General features: G+C 37.4%; 1 protein-coding gene across 1 annotated transcript in view; it reads left to right on the top strand.

Annotated features, from left to right (window-relative positions):
- Window positions 1-23,415, top strand: part of TRDN (triadin) — a gene marked incomplete at both ends in the record, with an annotated part of 192,499 nt that overhangs the window by 100,619 nt on the left and 68,465 nt on the right. The window contains 2 exons of the mRNA XM_080341419.1: window positions 13,281-13,313; window positions 14,593-14,619. Coding sequence (XP_080197545.1) covers window positions 13,281-13,313; window positions 14,593-14,619 — 60 coding nt within the window. The remainder of the gene's footprint in view (window positions 1-13,280; window positions 13,314-14,592; window positions 14,620-23,415) is intronic.

Here is a 23,415-nt window from a genome sequence, read left to right as displayed (position 1 = left end):
TTCTTTTCTTTTCTTTTCTTTTCTTTTCTTTTCTTTTCTTTTCTTTCCTTTCCTTTCCTTTCCTTTCCTTTCCTTTCCTTTCCTTTTCTTTTCTTTCCTTTTCTTTCCTTTTCTTTCCTTTCTTGTCTCTTCTTGTCTCTTCTTGTCTTTTCTTGTCTTTCTTGTCTTTTCTTTCTTTTTTCTTGTCTTTTTTTCTTTTCTATTTTCTTTTTTTTTTCTCCTTTCCTTTCCTTTCCTTTCCTTTCCTTTCCTTTCCTTCTTTCCCTTCTCTCTTCTCTTCTCTTCTCTTCTCTTCTCTTCTCTTCTCTTCTCTTCTCTTCTCTTCTCTTCTTTCTCTTCTCTTCTCTTCTCTTCTCTTCCCTTCCCTTCCCTTCCCTTCCCTTCCCTTCCCTTCCCTTCCCTTCCCTTCCCTTCCCTTCCCTTCCTTTCCCTTCCCTTCCCTTCCCTTTCTTTCCTGCTTTGCTTTGCTTTTTTTCTTTATTGTTTTTGGCTGTCATTCTCTAATTCAGACCTTTTTGGTGGTCTAGCTCAGAGACAGCCTCCATCAAGTAAGGGAATAATAACTTGCATCAGTAAGGGAGACTGGGAATTGGTCAAGGGTCGGTGCAAGCCAGGAACATCTTCAGTTGCCTGTACTACAAAAGGGCTTGCAGCTGGGAATTGCAGTTGAGAAAGGCTACCATAGGACACACTCTATAACTGTATGGTGTTCTCTGTGAAGCTGACCCAAGAGGCGTCATTTCCCCACCCATGCTCCTAGTCTCTGCCTGCTGTGTTTGTTTGACACCGTGTTCAGCTGTGCTCACGCAAGTGGGAGAACAGTGAAAACCACAGCATTGTCATGGCTTGGAGCTAAAAACTGTCCTAGAAATGTGTGTGCATGGCAGGGTGTTCGGTCTGGATCATTTCAGTAAGTATGGCTCCACGAGCATTCATATCCATGTAACTGATAATTTCTTAAAGCAGCTTTGTTGCCAAAGTGTGTTGTATAGCTAGACCCTTAGATATCTCAACAGTACACTGCAGAAATCGTTATGTTAGAACCATATGCTTATAATTAATTCATTCCACCTGCTTGCATCCAATATTTGTGTTCATTTTTGAAAAATATTCCAATGAGTCTGCTTGTTGGCAAGAATGGTGATGACAGTAATATGCCTAAGATAAAGAAAAAGGAAAAAAACTGGCATGGCTTCTTATGGAAAAATAAAATGAGTTTGTCTGTTCTAACACATTTATAAATACCTAGTTTGCCTTAAAAGTGATAAAGAACAGTAGTCTTTGACTTTTACATTTTTGTTTCAAATGGCACTGTTCTCTGAAAATTAATCTATCCTGAGAATAACTCACCATAGCAAAACATTAAATGTGTGTGTTTGGCAACATCATAACTGGAGTGCTGCCTATTAGTACAGTAAATTAAATAAATTATCCAATTTCATATTTCATTTTCTTCCACATATCATATTACACCACAACCTGTACCCCAGAATGCCTAAAGCTGAAAGTTAAGTTCTGTTAACAGACTGAACATACTGAGAGCACAGCTGGTCATCTTCCAGTGCTTCTACATCACATATGTTCCTGGTCTTAATGTCACTGATGAAGAAAACCCTGCACTATTTTTATGTCCCTATATTTATATGGAGAAAACAAAGTGAGTGAATGTGGAATTTGGAAGTCTATGAGAGCTTCTGGGCTGCTCTAGGAAACCAGCCTCAACGAGTCTCTGATACTTGATTTTCAAAGTGGATATTTTCAAATATGGTGTTTTCTCCAACTGGAATTACCTCTCTGACAATCATTTAAAACTGGGCTGGAGAAAGTAGTGTTTAGCTTTAAAGAAGAATAGGTTTGTAGACATGTGCAAGGGATGATCTTCTGAAGGGAAAAACCAGAGCTGAAGGTATTTCATGATACCAGTAGTCTTCAGTCACACTACCTTATGATGTCCCCACCCCAAACCCTGCAGTCATTTCCTCTTCTTTTACTACAGTGCATCACTTGCACAGCTGTGCCAGCAGGATGGGTCTGAGAGTCACCTAGTCTTACAAAAATCTGTTTATCTTTTTTCCTGAGGAGGGATGCAGCTTTCTTTCACAGGATTTCATAGAGTAATAGAATACCAAGTTGGAAGAGACCACAAAGATCACCTGGTCCAACCTTTCTTGGCAAAAGCACGGTCTAGACAACCTGGCCCTGTGCCCTGTCCAAGTGAATCTTACAAGAGTCCAATATTCCACCACTTTCCTGGGGAGATTATTCTGATAGCTGTTTGCTCAGGCACTCCATGTGTCCTGGGCGCAGTGTGTCCTCTGGAGGGTTTCTCAGAGCTGGGTGTATAGGTGCTGAGCACCTGCCTCATCCTGCCATCTCTAGCAGGAGAGGTGGCTGGGATGGAAACCTCTCCTTCACCCCCATCCCGGCAGAGCCTCACTTGGGAAGAGCACTCACATCGCTGTGCTGGATCAGTGGTCCAGGTGGCAGTGGTAGGACACAGACACATCACACCTCAGCTTGGGGAGTTTGCTGGGTCTGTTTTTGCAACATGAGGAAAGGAAGCACATGGCAGTGTGGGGCAGGGAAGGGAGCACAGGCTTAAACAAAACAAGGAGCCAGCCACCCAGCCACCGTCTCAGCAATTGAATTAGCAGAAGGGTAACTGGGCTACCCTGCAAGAGGAAAGGAGCTGCAGCGTCGCTGAGCTCCCTTAGCTGGGGTCAAGGATAGGAACAGTTCAGCTGTGAGTCCCTCTCTTGAGACAACCTCACATCGCAGGCAACACTCCTGCACCTTATTTAAGCACCAGTGATAGTGCTTTCCCCTGATTATTTGTCTGGTTTAAAAATTGGATCTAACTCTTTTCGAGACTGCAAAAATTAAATCCTAATTGCAGCTTAGAATTTCCCTGGAATGGTCTTGGATTTTTTAATTTAATGCTACAACATGTTTAACAGATTTTGTGCTGTCACTTAATTGCCTAATGAATGAATTTTAATGCCTAATTTTTCCCATGTTCCTCAACACACACAAGCAAAAAAAAAAAAAAAATCTTCTTCATTTCTCCCTTTGGGTTCATAAGAGAAACTCTTTTTGAACATCACTTCCCCCTGAAAATCAATGAAATTCAGTTTGGACCCAGAAAGCATAAAATAAGTATGACAGAGAAATAGCCAACTTCAAGTGCGCAGATGACATCTGCATCCAATTGCTCAAACTGAAACTGTCAGTTGTGCTAGAATTAGTATTTTATTATGTCTCTGATTTTTTCATTGTTGGTAGGAAGCAGAAAGGAAAAAAAGAAAAAAGACATTATAATAGAAATTATTAAATGAGTTTATGAGTACAGAGCATTAGAATGCAGGCTATACTGAAAAGTCTGGTCACAGGATCAGTTGAAAAAGTTCATATCACTCTGCATAATGCAGGAAGAGGTACTGATTCTACTGGTAATAGGCAATATTTACTTAACAGAGAACTTATTTTAATTCTTGGTTCAAGGTGGACAAAAGCAACTAAAATGACAGCAGGGAAGAATCATTGTACTTGCCACAAGGTGTAATCAGTGTTATTCTACTTAAAAAGGAAGAAATAACACAAAGTTCATGGGACAACAAGTATGCTTTGAAATGTATGATAAGTTTATTAAGGAGCTGGGCTCACTGGTTGTCTTTTAGTGATCACCTGTAGGACATAGGAACATGGAAAAAAATGTTAAAACCATCTAAATGTTACAAAATGTTAGTAAAATTCAGTACATGTATTGAATAATTTACCAACAGAGTGGAAGAGGCAAAATCATCATGGATTCTCTTTCAGTTTTCTCACAGTTAGGTAGCTCTTTCGAGTCACACATCAGGGATATATTTTACTCAGGACACCACACCATCTACCGACCTAATTATTATCTTCTTGTGTAGATATATTGCCCAAGAGAAGAGACATAAAAATAATCAGTGTAAATTTTGTGTTACACAGTCCCATGTAAGAACTTTTGGAAAGAGGAACAGGAGAGGAACAGAGTTTCTTTCTCTTTCTCACTGTACATGGACATGGACCTGGTAGAGTTTACCATCCTGCAGTCTCTTCAGGATATCATGTCTAAGTGACCTTATGTGCCCTGAAATTTCTCTTCATAAGAAGCCACTTCCCCTGGTTAGCATTAATAGTTAATTTTCTCCATGCAGTTACAAACTTTTCTTTTTTGTAGCTAGCACAATCATTGTTAGAATTTAGTTTGAGAGCAAGAGATAACACCCCAGAACAGAGTTAATATTTTTAATTGCTGTGGCCTGACATCCAAGGACATTCTGAGTGCTCTGGCCACAGGTCGGGGCGGGGAGGGCAAGGAGTGGGGCATAGAGGGGGCAGACCTTTACTGATGTCCAGACTGATCAACAACAATATTCCATTCCATTAACATCATGATTCATATTTAAGGAGAGTTGGGATCTTGGGGTCTCTCTCACATTCCCTTTGCTCTTGGAGACCTGTTCAGGGGAGTTCTGTTCAGGCCCTTCTTTAGTTCAGTCTTTTTGCCATCCTGCCATTTCACAGAGGCCTCTGGGCCTTTCTGTCTTCTTCCCCTTTCTCTGGGATCGGCTGCTGGGACCATGTGCTGCTTCCTGGGACTGACTGCTTGGTGTGCACAGAGTTCATGAGGAATGGCATGGAATGCATTTTAATTTATATTCTATTTCTATTTTTTATAGTTTTTACTAGGAGTGTATTAGTATTTTGTTATTGTATTTGGCTGTGTTTATCTCAATCTAAGTTTCTCCCTTCCCTTTCAATTCTCTCCCCTGTTTGCGAGGCGAGAGTGCAAGGAGTGAGCGAGTGGCTATCGTGGTTATATTGCTAGCTTGGTTAAACCATGCTGCATCTATTTCTGTGATACAGGTGTTATCGTCAAAATTCTTCTCAAAGCTATTCAGTTTTCTAGTCCCTGAAGTTAATCCCCTCAGACTTTTTCATAATGTAAGCAGAGCCATTCTCAGGGTTTATGTCCTGGGTTTACAGTTTAACTTTTCAGTGACAAATGACAGAGCTAACTTATTGCATGAATAGGGATAGTATTTGCAGTTTATTTCCAGATGAAATAAATCTTCACTCAAGTAGCAGGTGTTCATGCAGCAGTAAACAAAATAATGAAACCTTACCTATACCAATGCTACTGCTCAGGGTCCTTGGGTTTAGATTCAGGATCATTCTGTAGTCCCTTTGGATCAGAGTCTTTCTTGTCAGTCTGAGTTAGCATAATTCTTCCTCTCTTCCACCATAAGTCCTTGGGAAGTTAAACATCAAATCTTTGAATTATTCAGTTTCTTTCTGGTTTTAAAGGGAGAGTTACAATCTTGTTTGTCTTTGCACACTAGGTGGAAATTATATTTACTGAGTCTCCAGCAACCTGCAAGATAGGGGAAAGTGGCTCTTGGACCTCACCTGTTTATCCCAGAGAGCTTTCGCCAGGCTTAGCGAAGCTTCACAGCTGACTCTGCTCCTGGTCTGCCAGGAACGAACTGTACCCTCAGCAACTACAACCTTGCTGCTATTGCAGTAGCCCATCACTCAGCTGCTTAGTATCTGCAAGAATCTATTATGTGGTTGGAGATGAATTCCACAAATTATTTCAACTCACTGACATTTTCATCCCAGTTCAAGTCTGAGAAAATATTGCAGACCAGGAGATCTTAAATTGTCTGCAGGACTATGTAAGCTGGATAATTACCAACTCTTAATCAGAAAGGAAAAATGAATTCTTGACTTGTGTCACAATATATGCCCTCTAAGGGGAGGAATTTTCCAGTGTTAGAAGGAAGGTTTTACTTTACAGTCTTGAATTCTTTACAAACAGGATTTATTTAAATGGACTGTGAAATAGCTTATTTAACACAAAGCTTTCTAATCTGAAACCCAGTTTTATTAACCAATTTTTAAAATATTTTGAGTAAATGCCCTAGAATTCAGCAAAGTTTTGCTACCTTTGCTCTGATGTTGAAATGCCCAGTCTTACAGCTTGGCATACTACTGTTGCATTTATATGTTCCTTACAACATCCTCTCTTTCAGGATCATATAGAATTAAAATAATTTCCTATGCTTCCTTTCACACCATAGTGAACTGTGAAGACACTTCTACTGAAAATGCAGCCTTATATCTCATTTTATTGCCTGATATTATGAAATGCCACAGTCCAGCCTATGCAATGCAGTGAAGTATTGTTATACTAACACAAAAATGGTATTACTCTAACAGCAAGACAGGGGGAGCAAGTTAACTACAAAAAAAAAGAAATTATTTAATAGATTAAAGTAATAATAGTGAGAATAAAGAGGGTCAAAATTAAATACTATTTAAATACAAATCAGAGCAAAAAGGATTATTAAGTGTTCTTTATGCAAAGGGAATTTTAAGGTGTATAATTCTGAGGCTGGCAGTCTTTCATAACCTTGAAGTTGTTTCATGATTTAAGTGCACTTTTGGCAAGAATTGGGCCCAATTTCAGCAAAGTACGTAACATATCTTTAATTCTATCTTGAGTCAGCAAAGCATTGAAGCACATGCTTAAGCTTTGCTGAATCCACACTGCCCAGATGAGGAGCAGTTGAGGGAACTGGGGCTGTTTAGTCTGGAGAAAAGTAGGCTGAGGGGAGACCTTGTTGCTGTCTACACCTACCTGAAAGGAGGTCGTAGCAAGGAGGGTGTTGGTCTCATCTCCCAGGTAGAAAGTGATAGGACAAGAGGATATATGGTCTCAAGTTGTGCCAGAGGAGGTTTAGATTGGATATTAGGAAAAAATTCTTCATGGAAAGTGTTGTCAGGCATTGGAACAGACTGCCCAGGGAAGTGGTGTAGTCACCATCCCTGGAGGAGTTTAAAAGGTATTTAGATGACGTTCTTAGAGACATGATTTAGTGCTAGAGTTAGATTATGGTTGGATTCGATGATCCTGAGGGTCTTTTCCAACTGAAATCATTCTATGATTTTATGATTCTATGTATATTATTCCCTTACCAGGCAATAGTCTTTTGGAAGTGGTACCACCTTTTTTTGCTATAAAGGGGATAAATCAGTATCATCTTGGTTGTTGAGACCATTATGAAAATGGTACTGGATTTTCAGAGGAGCAGTGGTATGGACTAGATTTTCTATACTGTATATGGTTATTTATTTAACATCTAAAATTTATGATGTTCTTGAATATGGTAGTGCTATGTTTTAGAAAGAGACCAAGTGGAAACACAGTATGCCTCACTATGATATTTCTTAAATATGAGTTTTCTCACATCATCATACAGGTCTACAACAACTACAGATCTGAAAGTGACTGTATTAAGAAGCTGCAGTCCAGTATCATAAGTACAAAATAAGTAATTACCAACAATATCATTTTAGTCTGCAGAGTACCACAAAAAATCTGATGAGTTTTTTTCTTCTGTAACAGCTGCGTGGAGTACTCAACTTCAGAGATTTACATATTTCAGAAATAGTGGTTGCTGGGTTTATTTTATGTATACAGTGGGCTCCTCTCAGCATTTTATTGACTGTCTGAGCTGTGCACTTCTCCTAGAACCTTCTGTCAATGTCCTCCATCATGATGTTGCCTCTGCAAATATCTTCTGAAGAAGTTGCTTGTCCTGGTTAAGGCAGTCAAGGAAGCCTTTCAAAGTTTTTAACCACACAATCCTTTCATTTGTGTTTTGAGAGCAAGTATACCAAATCTTTTGCTCACTTTCTCATTCTACCCCACTCAGGCTACGCAACATCAGGACCCAGCTCCCAGTAAGACACTACAGTTAGAGCTCCTGTTCTAAGTTCATTAAGTTTGAATTACATTTATTCCTTTCAGATCTCATTGCAGCAGTTTCTAGGATCTATTGTTTTTGCTACTGAATTAGCTAATTTAATCTGCACATCACGTTTGCCTAATAATAGGCAAAACCTAGAACTGGTATACGCTTCAAAGTTTTCTTTCTTTTCTGAAATGTCTGTTCCAGACTCATATTCTCAAGGGGTTAGAGAGGTTGAAGCAGAAGTCCTTTCCTTGTCAAAAGAAGGTGATGTGTGAGCTAGTTAAAGCATGAGCAAGTAGTAATGACTGAGTGCCATGCAAGATATGATCACTCTCAGTTGCTATGCTCGTGTCCTAAATCAATTATGAAGTAATATGACTCATTCTACCGCACAGTGAGAGACTATTAAGAAAACTGAATTACTTTCACCTTGCTGTGGTGTATAAGCATGCATACAACTGCTACACCTGATCTCATGCTCAGTAATTTGTAGAAAAAACTCCCTAGACGTGTTCCTGGTTCAAACAGGTGTGGTTCTACGCAGGATTTTTCTGAATCCAACAGAGCATCCTTCTACTCATTGAGGATTGTCTGGAAATACTTACACCTGAACATCTTAGTCATCTTAGTTCTCAAAAGGCTAGAAGTACTCCTCAGATCCCTGTTTTAAAAGAAATACAGGTTAAGTTTTTCCACAGGTAAAGATCTACTAGCAGATACTTGTTCTCTGCATTAAAAAATCACAAGATGTTTATAAATTACTTTTTTTTACCATCTGAGCCTTAAATAGAAATCCTAAGACTAATGAAATTAATTTGTTCTGTTCATAACATGTAAAGATTTTGGAGACTTTTTCAAGGGTGGTACATCAGTGTTGAACACAGGCAGTGCCCTAGTCAGAATTGTAGGATTAACTTACTTTTAAGGATTCTAAATCAAAAATATTTTTATTCCAATGGGAAATTATAAATGTGTGGTCTAGAAATACACCCACGCTGGGTATTGGTTCTGTTCCTTCTGATGGGAAACCAGAAGACCCACACCTTCTCCTTGTCATGTGGCAAAAGTGATGTAAGTGTTGTTTTCCTAAGAGTGATCAAATATACTCTAAATTTACATAAGCATGTGCTTCAAAAGTGTTGACTTGAGCAACTGATATATTTGCATATGATTTGAGTCCTTGGGGAGTATTTTTCCTCTGAGTGAGAGAAGCTTTGCAAGGCTGGTAAGACAGACATAGAAGATCTGCATTCTTTCCATTTCCCCCTTATGCTGGTTCCTGACTTTTTCAGAAACTAACAGAGCATTTTGGGCTCTGGAGAGGAAAAGGTACCTACCAGTTTTCTGAGAGATAGCTTTGTCTTTAGGCTTTGTTACAATTGTGCTGGAGCCTTGTGAAAAGAAAGTGCTTGCTTTCCCTCAGAGAGTTAATACAACCCGATATTCTAAAAAGAGATTATAGACTTCCTGCCTACTCAAGTATGGGAGGACAGATCCCATCAACTTCAAAGAAGGATCTGAAATCTAAGAATAAACCCACGTTATAAAATGCACATCCTAGGAACTGTGCTCAATGTATTTTGATGAACTTTTTTCCTTTTTTTTAACCTACCTTGCTAGTAAGTAAGAAAAGATGTATTAGAATTGAATGAAGGTTTCTAGCAACCTTTATTTAAGTATGTCCACAAAACATAGAAGATCATGTACTCTTAGTATTATTTTAATGTCAAGACCTTTTTTTGTTGCTGTGTACACCTTCTGAGGAAAAGACAGGACCTATTGACTCTTTCAGAAGGTAAAGAGGGATTTGCCAAAGTGTGACTAGTTTAACCTCTTCCCCATAATGATAACAAAACTGATATATGGTCATCTGGAAGGATTTTGAAAACACAACTGTCTAACTCACCTTTGGTGAAGACTGGCCACATTCACCCAAAATCGGGGTCCTTGGCCAATTTGATGGTGTCTATCCTAACACTATCTTCCTCTCTGAGCATCAATCATCCATCTAAAATTATGCAGAAGCTGTATTAAACAAGAAATGGACTGTACTAAAATGAAGCTAAGGTGACCAGTGAAAACATTTATTTATTTATTTACGTTGTTAAACAAATTCACCGAAGAGGACAGTATAACCTCCATCCTATGCATAAAAGTCCTTAAGTTATTTTGGTGACTTCTACCTTATTCAGTTTTCCTGAGACATTTCTCAGTGCTGAGACTTCTGTCTTCAGTTTTGATGCCATAATTTTCTGCCTGTGAAGAAAAGCTGCAGACCTAATTGATTGAATTAAAAGAATTTACATTTCATCCAGGCCTCTTTTATTTTCTTTTCTTCCCAACATGGTAGCAGACTTCTAATACGAAGATACTGATACAGAGAGCTGCCAACTGCTTTCCTTTTCTTCATAAAAAAAAAGACATTTATATGGTTTTATGAGCATGTTACACATAACTTTGCTAATTTTCATAGAAAAGAAAAAACATTTGTTTAAAGCATCAGAGTTTATAAAGATGGTGAAATGCCAAACTAAATAAAATCTTAAGTCCATGCATGGTAGAAAAATAAAATATTATCAGAAAAGTTTCATGAATAATAAAAAAAACCCAAACAGTACAGTTTCATATACATACAAAAATGGTTAAATATAACAAGAATGACAAATGTCATGGGAAATGCCTAATGTATCTATGTATATAGAGTTGGCAATATCCTTTCATGTGTCATACTAACCAGTTGTTATTAAAAAAAAAAAAAAAGGAAAAGATCTTACCATGTCAGACTTCTGCAGAAATTCTTGATGTCAAATTCTTATACACATTATTTAATTTTTCTCATGGGAAAAGACTTATTTCATATGCTTATGGAAATAAAACTGTTATAAAAGGAGCTCTATAAAACTTTCTTAATGTTTGTAGTTTTGAAAAACAGGAAAAAAACTAAATAAATGGAAAAATTTATACCTTGCAAAAACATTTGCTGAGTGTTGCTAATGTCATGCTGTTGCCTGATCTCATGAGAGGTGACATATCTTAGAATGAGAGAGAAAAATAATTGCCTCAGAACCACTAAAGTCATAATTATGTTTCCTTCAGTTTCCAGGAAGTTGTCCTGAGCAACAGCAAAACAGAAAACCCCATGAAACCAATCAAAATTCTCATTTCACAGAATGTGTCCTAAAATATCTGTATGAAATTGAATACTCTCAAGAGCACTTGGGCTACACAAAACTCAAGCTGCAGCTGTTGTTATGATTAAGCTCATTGAGTCACCCAAACTATTGAGTCTCAAACTTCTGTCCTCTCACTTTTTTGCTATATTTCTCCTCCTTGACCTTGGTTGCCACCCTTGGTAGGATGTCATCAAGAAAATACAATATTTATTGAGTCAATAAACTATTTAATGCCAATTCACTCTCTAGTACCATCACTTTTCCATATTGCTAGGAAAATCATATCCCTGGCTCATTTCTTTGACCACACCAATCTGCTTCATGACCATTCCCATTGAATTTCACCTCGTGTGTACAATGTGACTATAAAGAACTTACGATATTTTAAATATGTATGTTATATAATAAATACATTAAAATGTGCTTTATATAACTATATTAAAGCTATGTCCCTGATTTCAGTCAACTAGTCTTGATGCTTTTAAGTACACATTTCAGCTGAAAGATATTGCATATTAAATTGTGATCCAATTCAATCAAAATTTTTGAGGAAAAAACAGAAAAATAAAAATCCTCTTTTTTAAGATCTCAGAACAAAATTTTATTTTAGAAACTACATATTTCATTAATATATATATAATTCTCAGATAGATTTAAACACTCAGACAGAAATGAATATTTTACTTTAGATAGAACTATATCCATTGCTCTATACAAATTTACTGGGAGTGGGAGTATAGAGCTATGTTAAATTTTGCTTAAAACTTTCCAGTTGTAGGGGTTTTTTAATACTTCATATCAGCCTGCCCTCTCTAATATCAAATGTTTTCATAGCTGTGTGGAGTGTATCTCTTTTATATGTCCACTGTGCATCCAGTATTAATATTATTTATGGATTAATATTTAATGTGAATACTAGTCATATTAATGTCATAGATCAGCATATTTAATTTTCTGTTGGCAGTTCTTGTTCCTTTTTGCTTATTCAGTTCAAGGATAGCCCAAATTTAAGGATAGGCTTGCTTTAAGTGAGGATACAACATTCAGAATCACTTTAAACATGGAACTTTATATCTTGATTCTAGAGTGGAATCAATTTCAACATTACTATTCCTCAACTGTATAACACAGAATTAATACAAATAAATCCTATAATAAACATGGAGAAAATATAATCATCAGATATCAGTAAGCAATAAGCAGATATTTTAATAGAAACTTTTTTTATCTTGTAATCAGTCAGCTCAGATACTCTCAAATTTAGGTTATGTTCCTATGAGAATCCAAACCTGTACTGTAGAGCCTTTCCATATGCTGTTTGAAAGCATCTGCAAACATCATCTGTTGACAGAAAAAGCTTGTCTATTTTTTAGCTACTGTGAATGTCAGTCCTGGCTGGTAGATCACACTCAGTTTTGAGACACATTCAGTCTCTCTCTCTTCCCCTGGTAGGCCACCTACTCCTTCTCTGAGGGGCTTTTGAAGCACCTTCTGGCAAGGTGGAAAGAGCTGAGACAATTTGTACATCCCACTCATGGCTTGCCAGAGTGTATGGAGTTCAGGTGGATGAAGCTTTTCAGGTTCCAGATCCTGTTTTGGTGACTAGCTCCTGTGAACTATGTCCCCTTTGTGTCCTGTTCCCTACCCCCATGGTGTGTATGTCTGTAAAAAAGGTCAGGACCCCCTCCCTTCCCTTCTCCCATGCCTGTGGAGTGGCAGCAGCTGGACCAGATGCTCTGCTTATTCTCCAGTCTCCCCAGTGAAGAAAGGCAAGGACCATACCACAGGTGTCCTAGACACGTACAGCTGGTTCATATGCCCCCATTTAGACCACCCTGAAGTAAAACTGCAGATTTTTTAACCTACATTAGGTTAAATGTTTAATCTAACTAGAATTTCCTTTTAACACCTTATTATAGCAGTTACATCTTTTAGTGTCCATTATTAACAGCTAATCTGATCCTGTTAGCACAGCGTGAAAACTACTGAAGACACTGATGACAACTATGAAGGTTCTGTTTTGATGTGCAGGAAAGTAAGAAGGGCACATATGAACTCAGAGTCCAAAGGAAACTGTCACATCCAACCACTGCTAACAACATGAAAATCATTGTCTAGGGTGACTAAAAAGATATTATAACAAGAGGAAAATATATTTTATTTTTTTTCTTTTTCAGAACCACACAAGAAAGAAAAAATGATGGAAATTGGTGAATATTCTCCCCCTCTTTATCTTACTTTTCAAGTATCCTAATGTTTAAAATTAATTCCTGTCAGAAGTCAATATTTGATTTTGTTCACCTGTTTTTTACAGCCAAAACATCAAAGAAAGAAACAAAAGTACATGGTAAGACCTGTGAAATACAGTAAGTTTTAGAGTCCCATTTATCTGGTTTGATTTTAAGCTGAGACAGGATTAGGTAAAGGGACCAAAAAAACAAACAAACAAACAAACAAACAAACAAAAAACAGAACAGAAAAACAGAAACAAACAAACAAACAAACAAAACAAAACAAAACAAAAAAAAAGTGAAGTCAGAGATAAAGATTTGCTGGTTTAGTCAGCAAATAAATGGCTGTGGAGCAGACATGCAGCCATTTGGTCTCATGGAACTGAGATCTGTTCAAGTGTTAAGAAGAAGGAGGGTGATAGTTTTTTGTTTCAGTTTTTTAAATGTTTATCTTTTCAAGAAAAGGGGTCTGCTTGGAGGTTGCCATAAATGGATGGAGAACAAAACACAAAATAGGAGTTTCAGAGTTTGGAGAGGAGGAAAAATATAGGTTATTTTATTATGGTTTTATTCTAAACACCCATGCATTTTATTCTTGTAACTAGGTGCTCTTCCTTATTCTACTTCTCCAGTTTATCCATATTTGGGAGAGCATAAAGATTTTCAGCTCACTTTACAGCCAAGCCTGATGACTCATTTCATCAGATGACTCTATTTTTTCAAATATAATTTCTGAGCAAAAATACCTACAGGAAACAGTCAATTTATGGAAAACTGAATCTGTCCCTTTCTATAGCATAAAAGCCTATCACAGTGCTTCAGAATGAAGAATAAAGAAAATGTGGAAGTTCAATTAATTTGGTTTAAGTTAATGCAATTATGAGGAGGAATAAACAAATTAAACTGAGAAAACATATGTTCAAGGAAGACACTTGAAAGTTGATCTTCCCCTGTATCAATACAAGAAGAGCTCTCTACTTTAAATTTTCAATGAACTAAAAAATCCTCCTTAAATTCTCCAAATTACTAAAATTGTTAAAAGGAGATTTGTGTTGCACACCCTCCACTTATGTTTGGCATGTGCCTATCCTGAAACCTATTTTTACACCTTCTCTCATTACTTGAAAATAAGGGAGCTATTGAAGCTCCATATATAACTTACTTATTGACCTTGTTTTCCATTGCTTTTAATCTGCAGTTTAATTAGTCATCTGCCACGAGACTATCTAAACAAGCAACATATGTGTGTGTCAGTTTTGGTCTGCATAAAAAACGAATGTCTGCTCTTTGTAGATAGGTACCATATTGACCAAGGGAACAAGTGTTAGAATCAACCTTAATTTCTTTATGTATTTGCAAAATTTTTTTCCTGGAATATTTTCTTTTATTTTACAGCATCTGTGGAAACTCTGAAGTCAAAAGGTGAGTAAATTTATTTGGTTTTAAAATTGAAATGAAAGAATGCTGTTGTTAACTCTACTGTTAACAAAAAAGCTTCTTGTGACAAAACTGCTAATAGGTGTGACTTAAGTGGACCTTTTGAATTGTAATGACTACCATATTGCAGAACATCAAAGGGCTTGGATTGGATGATCTCTAGAGGTCCCTTCCAACCCTAACCATTCTGTGATTTTGTGAAAGCACCTCTAGAAAACAGGTGTCTTTTCCCAGAGTTGTCCATAGATTAAGAAACTCTAATTCTCCAACTATATCAAATTCAGTTTCTAACCCTAGTTTAAACAATAAGGTTTTCCAGAAAGGCAAAAAGGGGAAGTAACCAATCTCCCATGGACACATGACACAAGAAATAATATTTCTCTTTTTGTCAGTCCAGCTACAGCACAAATCCAGTGACTGAACACTTGTTTTCTTTATTGGATCTAAGCAGTTTTACAGGGAGCTTAGTGAGACAGTTTTTGCCATCCTTTCCTACCAGAACTGCTGATAGGAGAAGGTGGAAGGTGTGGGAGCGTCAGTGTCTGACCCAAAGATTGTTCCTTTCCTGCAGACACAGGTAACAGGGACAGGTGAGAAAACTCAAGGGCTTAAATCCAAGCCGAGCAAATATTTAATTGTTAGTGTCTGACTTTCTAGATATATACAATGCAAGGCACTAGTTCTGGATTGCCTTCAAGAACATTGCAAATGTCGGTTGTATCCTGGACACAAATGCAATATGGAATGGCAAGTTACAAACCACACTTCACTCTCAGTTCATGTTTATTTGTATCAATGACCACCTTGTTTATTAAACATTCACTTTCAAATAAATAGGACTTCATTTATCAACCACACAGACTTATGGATTTTGGTCACTGAGTTGTCCACCACAAGCCAAAGGTAGGGAAAGGTGAATTTCCAGTTTTTAATACCCTGCTATCATTCAAGAATCTTCTTTTACTTCGGAGTTCATCTCTGAAGCCTCATTCACATTAAGCAGTAAACACTGCCACAAGTAGCCAGGCTGAACTGCAAGGCAGTAGAGTGCTCTCCTGGAGCATGAGGAAGGGTTGCAGAATCACAGCTGTGGAGATTAATACAAGGAGATAAAGCTGATACATTATTTCCTTTATTGGGAGTTTTTAAGTTCCCTGATTCGTGGGCTAAATTCATAATGCTGTCATTGCTCCGCAGCTAATTGTTCTAGAGAGTTCTAAGTTCTAGACAGTTCTAAGTTCTAGACAGCCAAATCTGAAAATAAAGGTAGTCTTGCTGCTATGGGTGATTGAATAAAGCCTTCCTCTGTTGCTTGAAGCCTCTGAGCAATTCTTTTTGATACATTATTATTTCTTCTGTAATGCTGTACTATGCATATGAAGGCAACATTTCAAGATCTGTGAACCCATTTCTGCCCAGCCTCTGTCCATCAGGGTCTGAAAAGAAGTGAAGCAGTTGCTTCTTGCAGAATTAAGTTCCCTTATGCAAACTTGAAGATTTATTTGGTCACCACTACTAGGAAATATTATCATATACCTTTTGAAATTATTATTCCCACAGATTATATTTAAACTTTTCTTGAAAGTCATTTTGTCTAGGTCACTTGTAAAGTCTACAAACAGAACTAGCAGGGTTTTTGAAAAAACAAAGCTTTTACCTCTATGTTTTATTGCTGTGTGTAGCCTCAAGTCTGTCTAGTAAATACTATATTTCATATTTATTTAGATAATAAGCAAAAATTTGTATTTGTAGGTCTTCATTATGTCTCCAGCATTTCGCAGGATGAAAACAAACCCTTCCTTAAGAGTTTTTATTACATAAAACAAGAATCTTTCTGTTATTTCTATTGTTGAAACAGCAGTCTCAAAACTGAAAATGTTGGTTTCAGCCATCTTAGTTTTACTATAGGGTCAGCCTAATGTTAAACTTGAAATTATTCTCCAGTATTTAAGTAAGTAAAAAATTTGTTTCAATCAGTCACCAATACCTATTTAAAAAAAAAAAAAAAAAAAATCTGCTGTTATCTCTGGAGTAACTGTTAATTTCTGAAAAAAATACTTGTTAACAAGTGATCTAAATTTAATTTTATGTTGCTGATTTTGAAACACAAACATAGCCTGTATTCCAGGGGGGGAAAAGTGATATTTGTATGAAAATGTTACAGCTGTTCCTTTTGCCTCTTAGTAAGAATCACAAAGGAATGCTGTTATTTTCTTCTACATACAAATTTTTATGATAGACAAATTCTAGTAGTCTTTCACGCAAAAGATTCTGTAATGTCACTATGACAGGGAATATTTTTCATCCACATAACAGAACAGTTCCTAAATCATAATAGGCACTTCTTAGGTTCATGATTTGTTGATATTAGTGATGTCACGATGAGGAGCTCCTGCCTCTGACCTCAGGGTTCAGTGAATGAAGTGTTTGTTGTCTTTAGTCAGAGCAATTTATTTTAGCTTTAAAATCACTGACATTTTGGAATGCATATTTCTGATGTAGATGTTAGTTATGCAATCTGACTCTTTCAAGATTAAAATATTCTGACAAATTTGATTGTAGCCTACAACTATTGAGACTGCAGAAATATTTGGTTGATGAATTTCTCTCCTGGCTACTTTCAGCACAAAACAATGTCTGCTAAACTCTCTCTCATTTGATTCCAAGGAACTTATTATGGAATCAGAGAAAAAATTATCATAGAAGTCATCCATTTGATATATATTATGCCAAGAATTATTATGTCAAGAATTTTGCTGAGAAATGAGAAATTATAAATGGAAATCCAGACTCCATTTAATTAATCTATATTTTTAACTATAAGGTACTGAAAATATGAAACTCTGACAAATTTCTACTTTTACTTTTATGTGCATTCATTCTATTTTGTATTATTTCAGGCAGGGTTTTCTGGTGGTTTTGGTTTTCTGGGGTTTGGGTTTGTTTTGGATTTTTTTGTTTTAGCTTTAGTGCCTGATGTTCTGCTAGGAGAAAATTATAATATGTCCATGTCACTTAAGTCATAGGCTAAAGGATCGGCTTTTCAAATCGGGAACATGTGCAATGGGACCAGTTTTTACAAAGAGATAGTCTTTCAGGCTGCCACTCAGAAGTGTCAAGAACTTTGAAAAATGTTCGGTGGAAGGGATGAAATCTTGATCTACTCAGAAAACTTGTCCCTGTTCTAACAGAAACAAAACAAAACCTTCTTTGGAATCTTATTCCAATCACTGGCGCTATGTTCGCAGGCTTTCTATTTATACATATTGTTTATTGCCTTGATGATAAAAGACCTCTCGGCGTTATCAAAGTAGCTTCACTTCCCTTCTCAAAAAGCAGGAATAATGCAAAGTCCTGTTTGTCCTTCCAGATACTTCTCTGCCATGTCCAGATGATGCTACTTGGCAGTTCCTGAAAGTTACTAAAGCTCTGATCTCATCAAGTTCTTTTTTACAAACACTCACTCATAGAAGCGTTGTAGCATTATTGAAGGCACTGATAGCCAGAATACTATTAATAGTACTAGTTGTTATTTTTAAATAGCAGCCTAAACACTTCTCAAGGATGGCTGGTTCCTTCATCATAACTGCACTCATGGTCTATAACCGTCACATGAATTTGAAGACTCTAATTACTTGATCTTCTCAGAAAGCTACGTTGTTTTTCTAGCTTGCAGAGCAGTATCCAGAAAAGACTTGCATGTTTTATTCCATGAGTATTCTGGTTATCAGAAACTGAACAAACCAAAACTGTTTTAGTTTTTGCTATAAAGGTTAATCATGCTTTGGAGAAAGCAACAGGTCTCAGTAACTCATTTTACTTTTATCATAGCTGTTTTTGCAGCTTTAGACCCAAAAAATACATTTTGGAATTCATACAAGTCTAGTTTCTGGTGCCCCTTTTTATGTACTTTCTTTGATGTTAAAATAAGCTTATTCTTCAAGATGATGAGCACTTCAGCAAGATTTTTAAAAGCACTGTGATATTGATTTGCTCAGTGGCAGGACTCAATTCCCAGATTCATCTAGGCATGTAGGTGTCCAGTTTATTGCTGATTTAAGTAGCCCTGCTGATATAGGCCTAAGTAACATTGAGGTCAACAGCAGAGATCTAAAATAAATGTTAAGGGAGTTTGTTCCTCTTTGGCTTTCTCTATGTCCAGCAACATGAATACAAATTTAGGTACTTGGATAGAAACGGAGTACTCACTTTTTTTTTCTGTGGATCCAGTCAGTCATCCTTTCAGCCTAGACTTTATTTTCAGGCAAAACAGAGATTATTTTCAATAAAATAAGTTACCTGCGGTAACTGCAGTGCAGAGGTGCAATATTTCACTGTTTTCATGGAGCTTGCTCACAAACACCCGCTCACCCCACAGCATCTTGGGATAAACAAGAGCAAGTGGCAAGGAGTGATTGATGTATGAGCTGGTCCATCCCACTCAACATGAAGAAGTTCATCTGTCCATACTTGACATTTCACTGAATCTCAGGAAAGGTTTATTGCTGGGAACAGTAGATCCTTCTTTTGGCCTCCTGCCCCCTTACAGACATTGCAGAAAGGCCACAGCTTACCAACTGAGCTGCCCTGCTTGGGCCATCAGGCCCAGCAGCTTCAGAAGGCTTCCCTACTGCTTGGGCTGCAAGCCTGGCCCCAGCAGGACCACCAGGACATCCCTTCAGGAGCAGCGAACACACCTGGAGGCACTACATAAGTCCTTTGAATTATCTGAATTTCTCAGCGTAAATAATAACAGAACATGACCCTTCCTCTAGAAGCCAAGCTCTTAATTTACAGCTGAGATTTGCCATAATAAAACATTGTGTTGAAAATATTTCTGTGCTTGACAGGTTGAAACAACAAACTGAGGGGGTATTATGTGCTGATAACTCTGTAGCTGCAAAGACATTGCTGTACTTAACAGTCATTCGACGTAAATTAATTTTCAATGTCCACTTTATGTCCTGCCATTTATGCTGATTGTTTATTCTTTGCACCACTTTTAAACAAGGCAATGACAGTGAAGCTTATTTTCTTAATGCCACTTTTTTTGTCTTAAATGCTGTAAGAGGACACCTTTTTAAATTAAAGCAACCCTTCTTATTTGGCATAGTAGATATAAATTATGGCTACAAATGCTTGGTTTCACAAAAGTGAAATGTTGGTAGTTCCATTTATAACTAAAAAAATATGTCTACATATTTGCAAGACTTAACCCTGAATAATTCAATTCTGTGAGAAAATACATATGTTGTCCTAAATATATTCAGTAATCTACAGGAAATCTTGTACAATGCCAAACCTGCCATGTTAATTGTCAGAAACTATAAAAGATATCTGGTTTTATGTATGTTTCCTAAGAGACCAAAGTCTGAAGAGATTTATTCCTGCGCCTCCTCTTAGATCGTTTAATCCTTAGTGTGAAGCCATGAACGAATAATCTCTGTCCCTTGTCTCTTAAACTGTGCAAATCAGTTTAGGAACTGTGCAAGCTGACGCTTGAGAATAATCAGTTGGATATGTCCAGACATGCTGACCTGGGCTGTTACAACTGCTTCCCCTGGCATCAGTAAAGGTCTAGTAGCCCTCCCACACTAGTGGTTTGGTTCACTCTTCTCTCTTGCATGCAGAAATCACAGTATTAACAAGAACCAAGTTCGGTGACTATAACATACAGTCTGACTGTGACCCACTGTCCTCAGGAAGATTAACTACAAGCTTAACATTAAGAACATGTGGAACTATTTTGCTGTATCAGAGATGCAGAGTGGAGGTTTCTTCTGGTGCAAACATAAAAACACACTTGTGTGGGGAACCCTCACACAACTGGGTAAATTAGAGGCCTTCTTGGTTTGCTCTCTTCTCCGTTATGCGACATGCACTGCAGTTAACCTCTGTTTCCCCAAGATCAAAAAGACAATGCTACATATTTTCTGAAAGAAAAAAGTTCCCTGTTTTGTTTTCTTTTTAAGATATGTAAAAAAAAATGCTTATTATGTAGTCATATATCAGTGACCAAAAAAAAAAAAAAAGGTATCTCATGGGTGCAAATCTTTGAAATCATTTGCCACAAAGTAATCTGTAAACATTCTTATTTAAACCTTATCTTTGTTTTGCAGCAGCACCAGGAAAGAAGGAAGAAAAACCAAGTAAGGCAGCACAGCAAGGTAAAAAAAACAAAAAAACAAGCAAACAAACAAACAAACAGAAAAAAAACCCCACACAAACCATGCTAGCATTAACTCCCTTAAAAGAGAATGGCACAGAACAAAAACTTCAAACAGCTAGATGACAACAACCTTTAAATCCATTGCTCTGCTAGTAATTGCCAGAGCCTGCTGTGCTTATCAGAGCAACAGGGAATTTCCACCAGGAACTGGCTTTGTTCCACTCCCCCAAAACTGTAACCCCCATAAAAAGCTTAAAGGTTCTGTGCTGGGACTTTGTGTCTCATGGATCTTGTGAGAGGCTTCCTGCCTCATTAGCCTGGGCAGGGATCAGCCTTTACTCTTCAGTCTTAAGGAGTGACTTGCAATGAGATAATGGGGCAGAGGCCCCCTAAAGTCAGCTGAGCTGCCTTATCCCAAATGAAACATTAGCCCCATGAAGAGTCATGAAGGTCCACTGCAAAAACACTCAAAAGCTTTTAAGAATGAAACTTGTAGGTGTTTTTAGGAAAAAGCTTAGGACTGGTGTGGATGAGGCATGAGTGGAAATATCTGGGAGTGGGAACACCAGAAGAAGAAAGGATACAAGAACTGCATGTGTTGATAGCACATAGTTCAACAGGTCGCAAAACATGCATACAGTTTCCCAAGCCAACTAGGCAGGAACACCAAGGGACAGTCTACATCCAGGCTAAAACAAAAATCAAGCAACTAAGTGATGATGGTTAACATAAACAGGATTGAAGCCTTAAAGTAGCTAGATAAAGATGTATCTTTTCCCATTATATACACTCATATTTAGTATTATTGTTACTTTCAGCATTATATCCAGCATACCTGTTTCTTGTACACTTGTTAGGTTAGTATGGTATGGAGGAAACACTATCAGCCCTGACTTCCTTTATATGACACACATCCTAATCTATTGTGTTTTGTTAATAACTGACTACCAAGTATTTGTCTACCAAGTTTTGTATTTACTCATGCACAAATTGGCAATTAGAGTGCTCATTATGAATTCGGCATTTTCAGTCTTACCGTACTGGAGTTTTTCCAAACTTGCCAGTAACTTTCAGAATAAAGTATATGACATATTTACTAACATAGCTTTGGTCAGTTGAGCTATTATCCCTTTCTTTTCTCCACTTTCTCAGCTTCAGCTTGACCCAGCAGAGCAGCCACCCTGCAGCAGCTGTCAGCTGCTTATTAGTTGTCATGGAAAATGTTATAATTACGTGGGCCTTGGCCTAGATTTCAGTCATTGCTAGTCTGATTGTCTCCACACTATTTTCCTTTGCCATATAAGTGCTTCCTCAGTCATCTGCACTGTTTTCCCTCTGTTTGGCTATCTCATGCAGCAATGAGGTGATATTTATTGTAAGATTTGTCCCTGCTACAAAGTGCCACCATTAGATGGGACTTCATCTGCAAAATATTCTAAATGTGAGGTAAAGAGCACAGACTGAGCAGTACAAACCACAGTTTCATATCATTGGGAGTGAGCAGGGGTTTCTAAACCATCAGTTGTGATACTCAGGAAGCTCAAAAAGGGGACACACTCTTTCCCATGACAGCAGTCAGCAGTGGCAGCATTATCTCCTCATGGCAGCAGATATCTAGTTTCTGCAAGTCAAAGGAATAGGAGCAATGTGTAATGTCTATCACAACTACTTCTGCATCTACTTCTAAGCATTGGCAACATTTCAGTTCCATTGCTGCACAGAAGCGAATATAAACACTTTCAGACAGCAAGTGCCTCTGCTTCACATTTCTGCACCCTACGTATATGGAGCTGCTGCCAACACATTGATCACTCAAGGACAAATGAGCCAAAAAATCTTTCAGGAAGCTTTTTAATATTAGCATGTACTTGTATTTCTCATGGAAGTGTAGAATATAAGGTGATGGAAGTAGCTATGAGTTATGTTTTGAGTGAAAACTGTATCTAATTCACTGATTCTAGGTATCTGGAAGATCTGAGTAAAAGTGGGGACTTGTTCTCAATCAGGAAAGTATGAATGGACCAGGAAATAGTTTTTAAACTGAAAGGGATTTTTGAGCTTTTTGAGCTAACTGAAATCATTTGCTCTGCTAGCTGTTGTATGTCAGGATGCATGTCAAAAAAATAGAGGGATTCAGACCTGACCAAAATTAGGATTTGGAATTTAAGAAAAACACTAAATAGAAGGAGACTTATGGGAAAATCTGGAGTGATGATGGCTCTATTTGTTTAGCAATCAGGATGTAGCTTCATTGATTTAAACCTGAAGATTTTAATGATCAAACATGCTGCTCCAGCTTTGACCTCAAATCCCTGTGGTCTGGAAATGGGCTAAAATGTTATATCAACATTTCAGTATCCTTATCTTTTATTAGTAGTAAATCAAAGTTGTATGTAACATTTTTAACTGTAAATAGGAGAGCAAGAAGGCAGAGAGCTGCTAGAAGTCTCTAGAAAATGGTGGTACTTTAACTCTTTGCCTTGTTTGTTTGAAAAAGGGCATGAGCAAGCGTCAGACAGTTGCTAGGGAGTTACTGCCTGTTAATGAGACAGCTGAGAATTAATACTTAAAAGAAATGAAGAAAAGGAGAATGTTTTTTCTTGTGATATCCA

The sequence above is a fragment of the Nesoenas mayeri genome (genome assembly GCF_963082525.1).
Source record: "Nesoenas mayeri genome assembly, chromosome: 3".
Classification (NCBI taxonomy): Eukaryota; Metazoa; Chordata; class Aves; order Columbiformes; family Columbidae; genus Nesoenas; species Nesoenas mayeri.
This window is presented reverse-complemented; position numbering and strand designations above follow the sequence as displayed.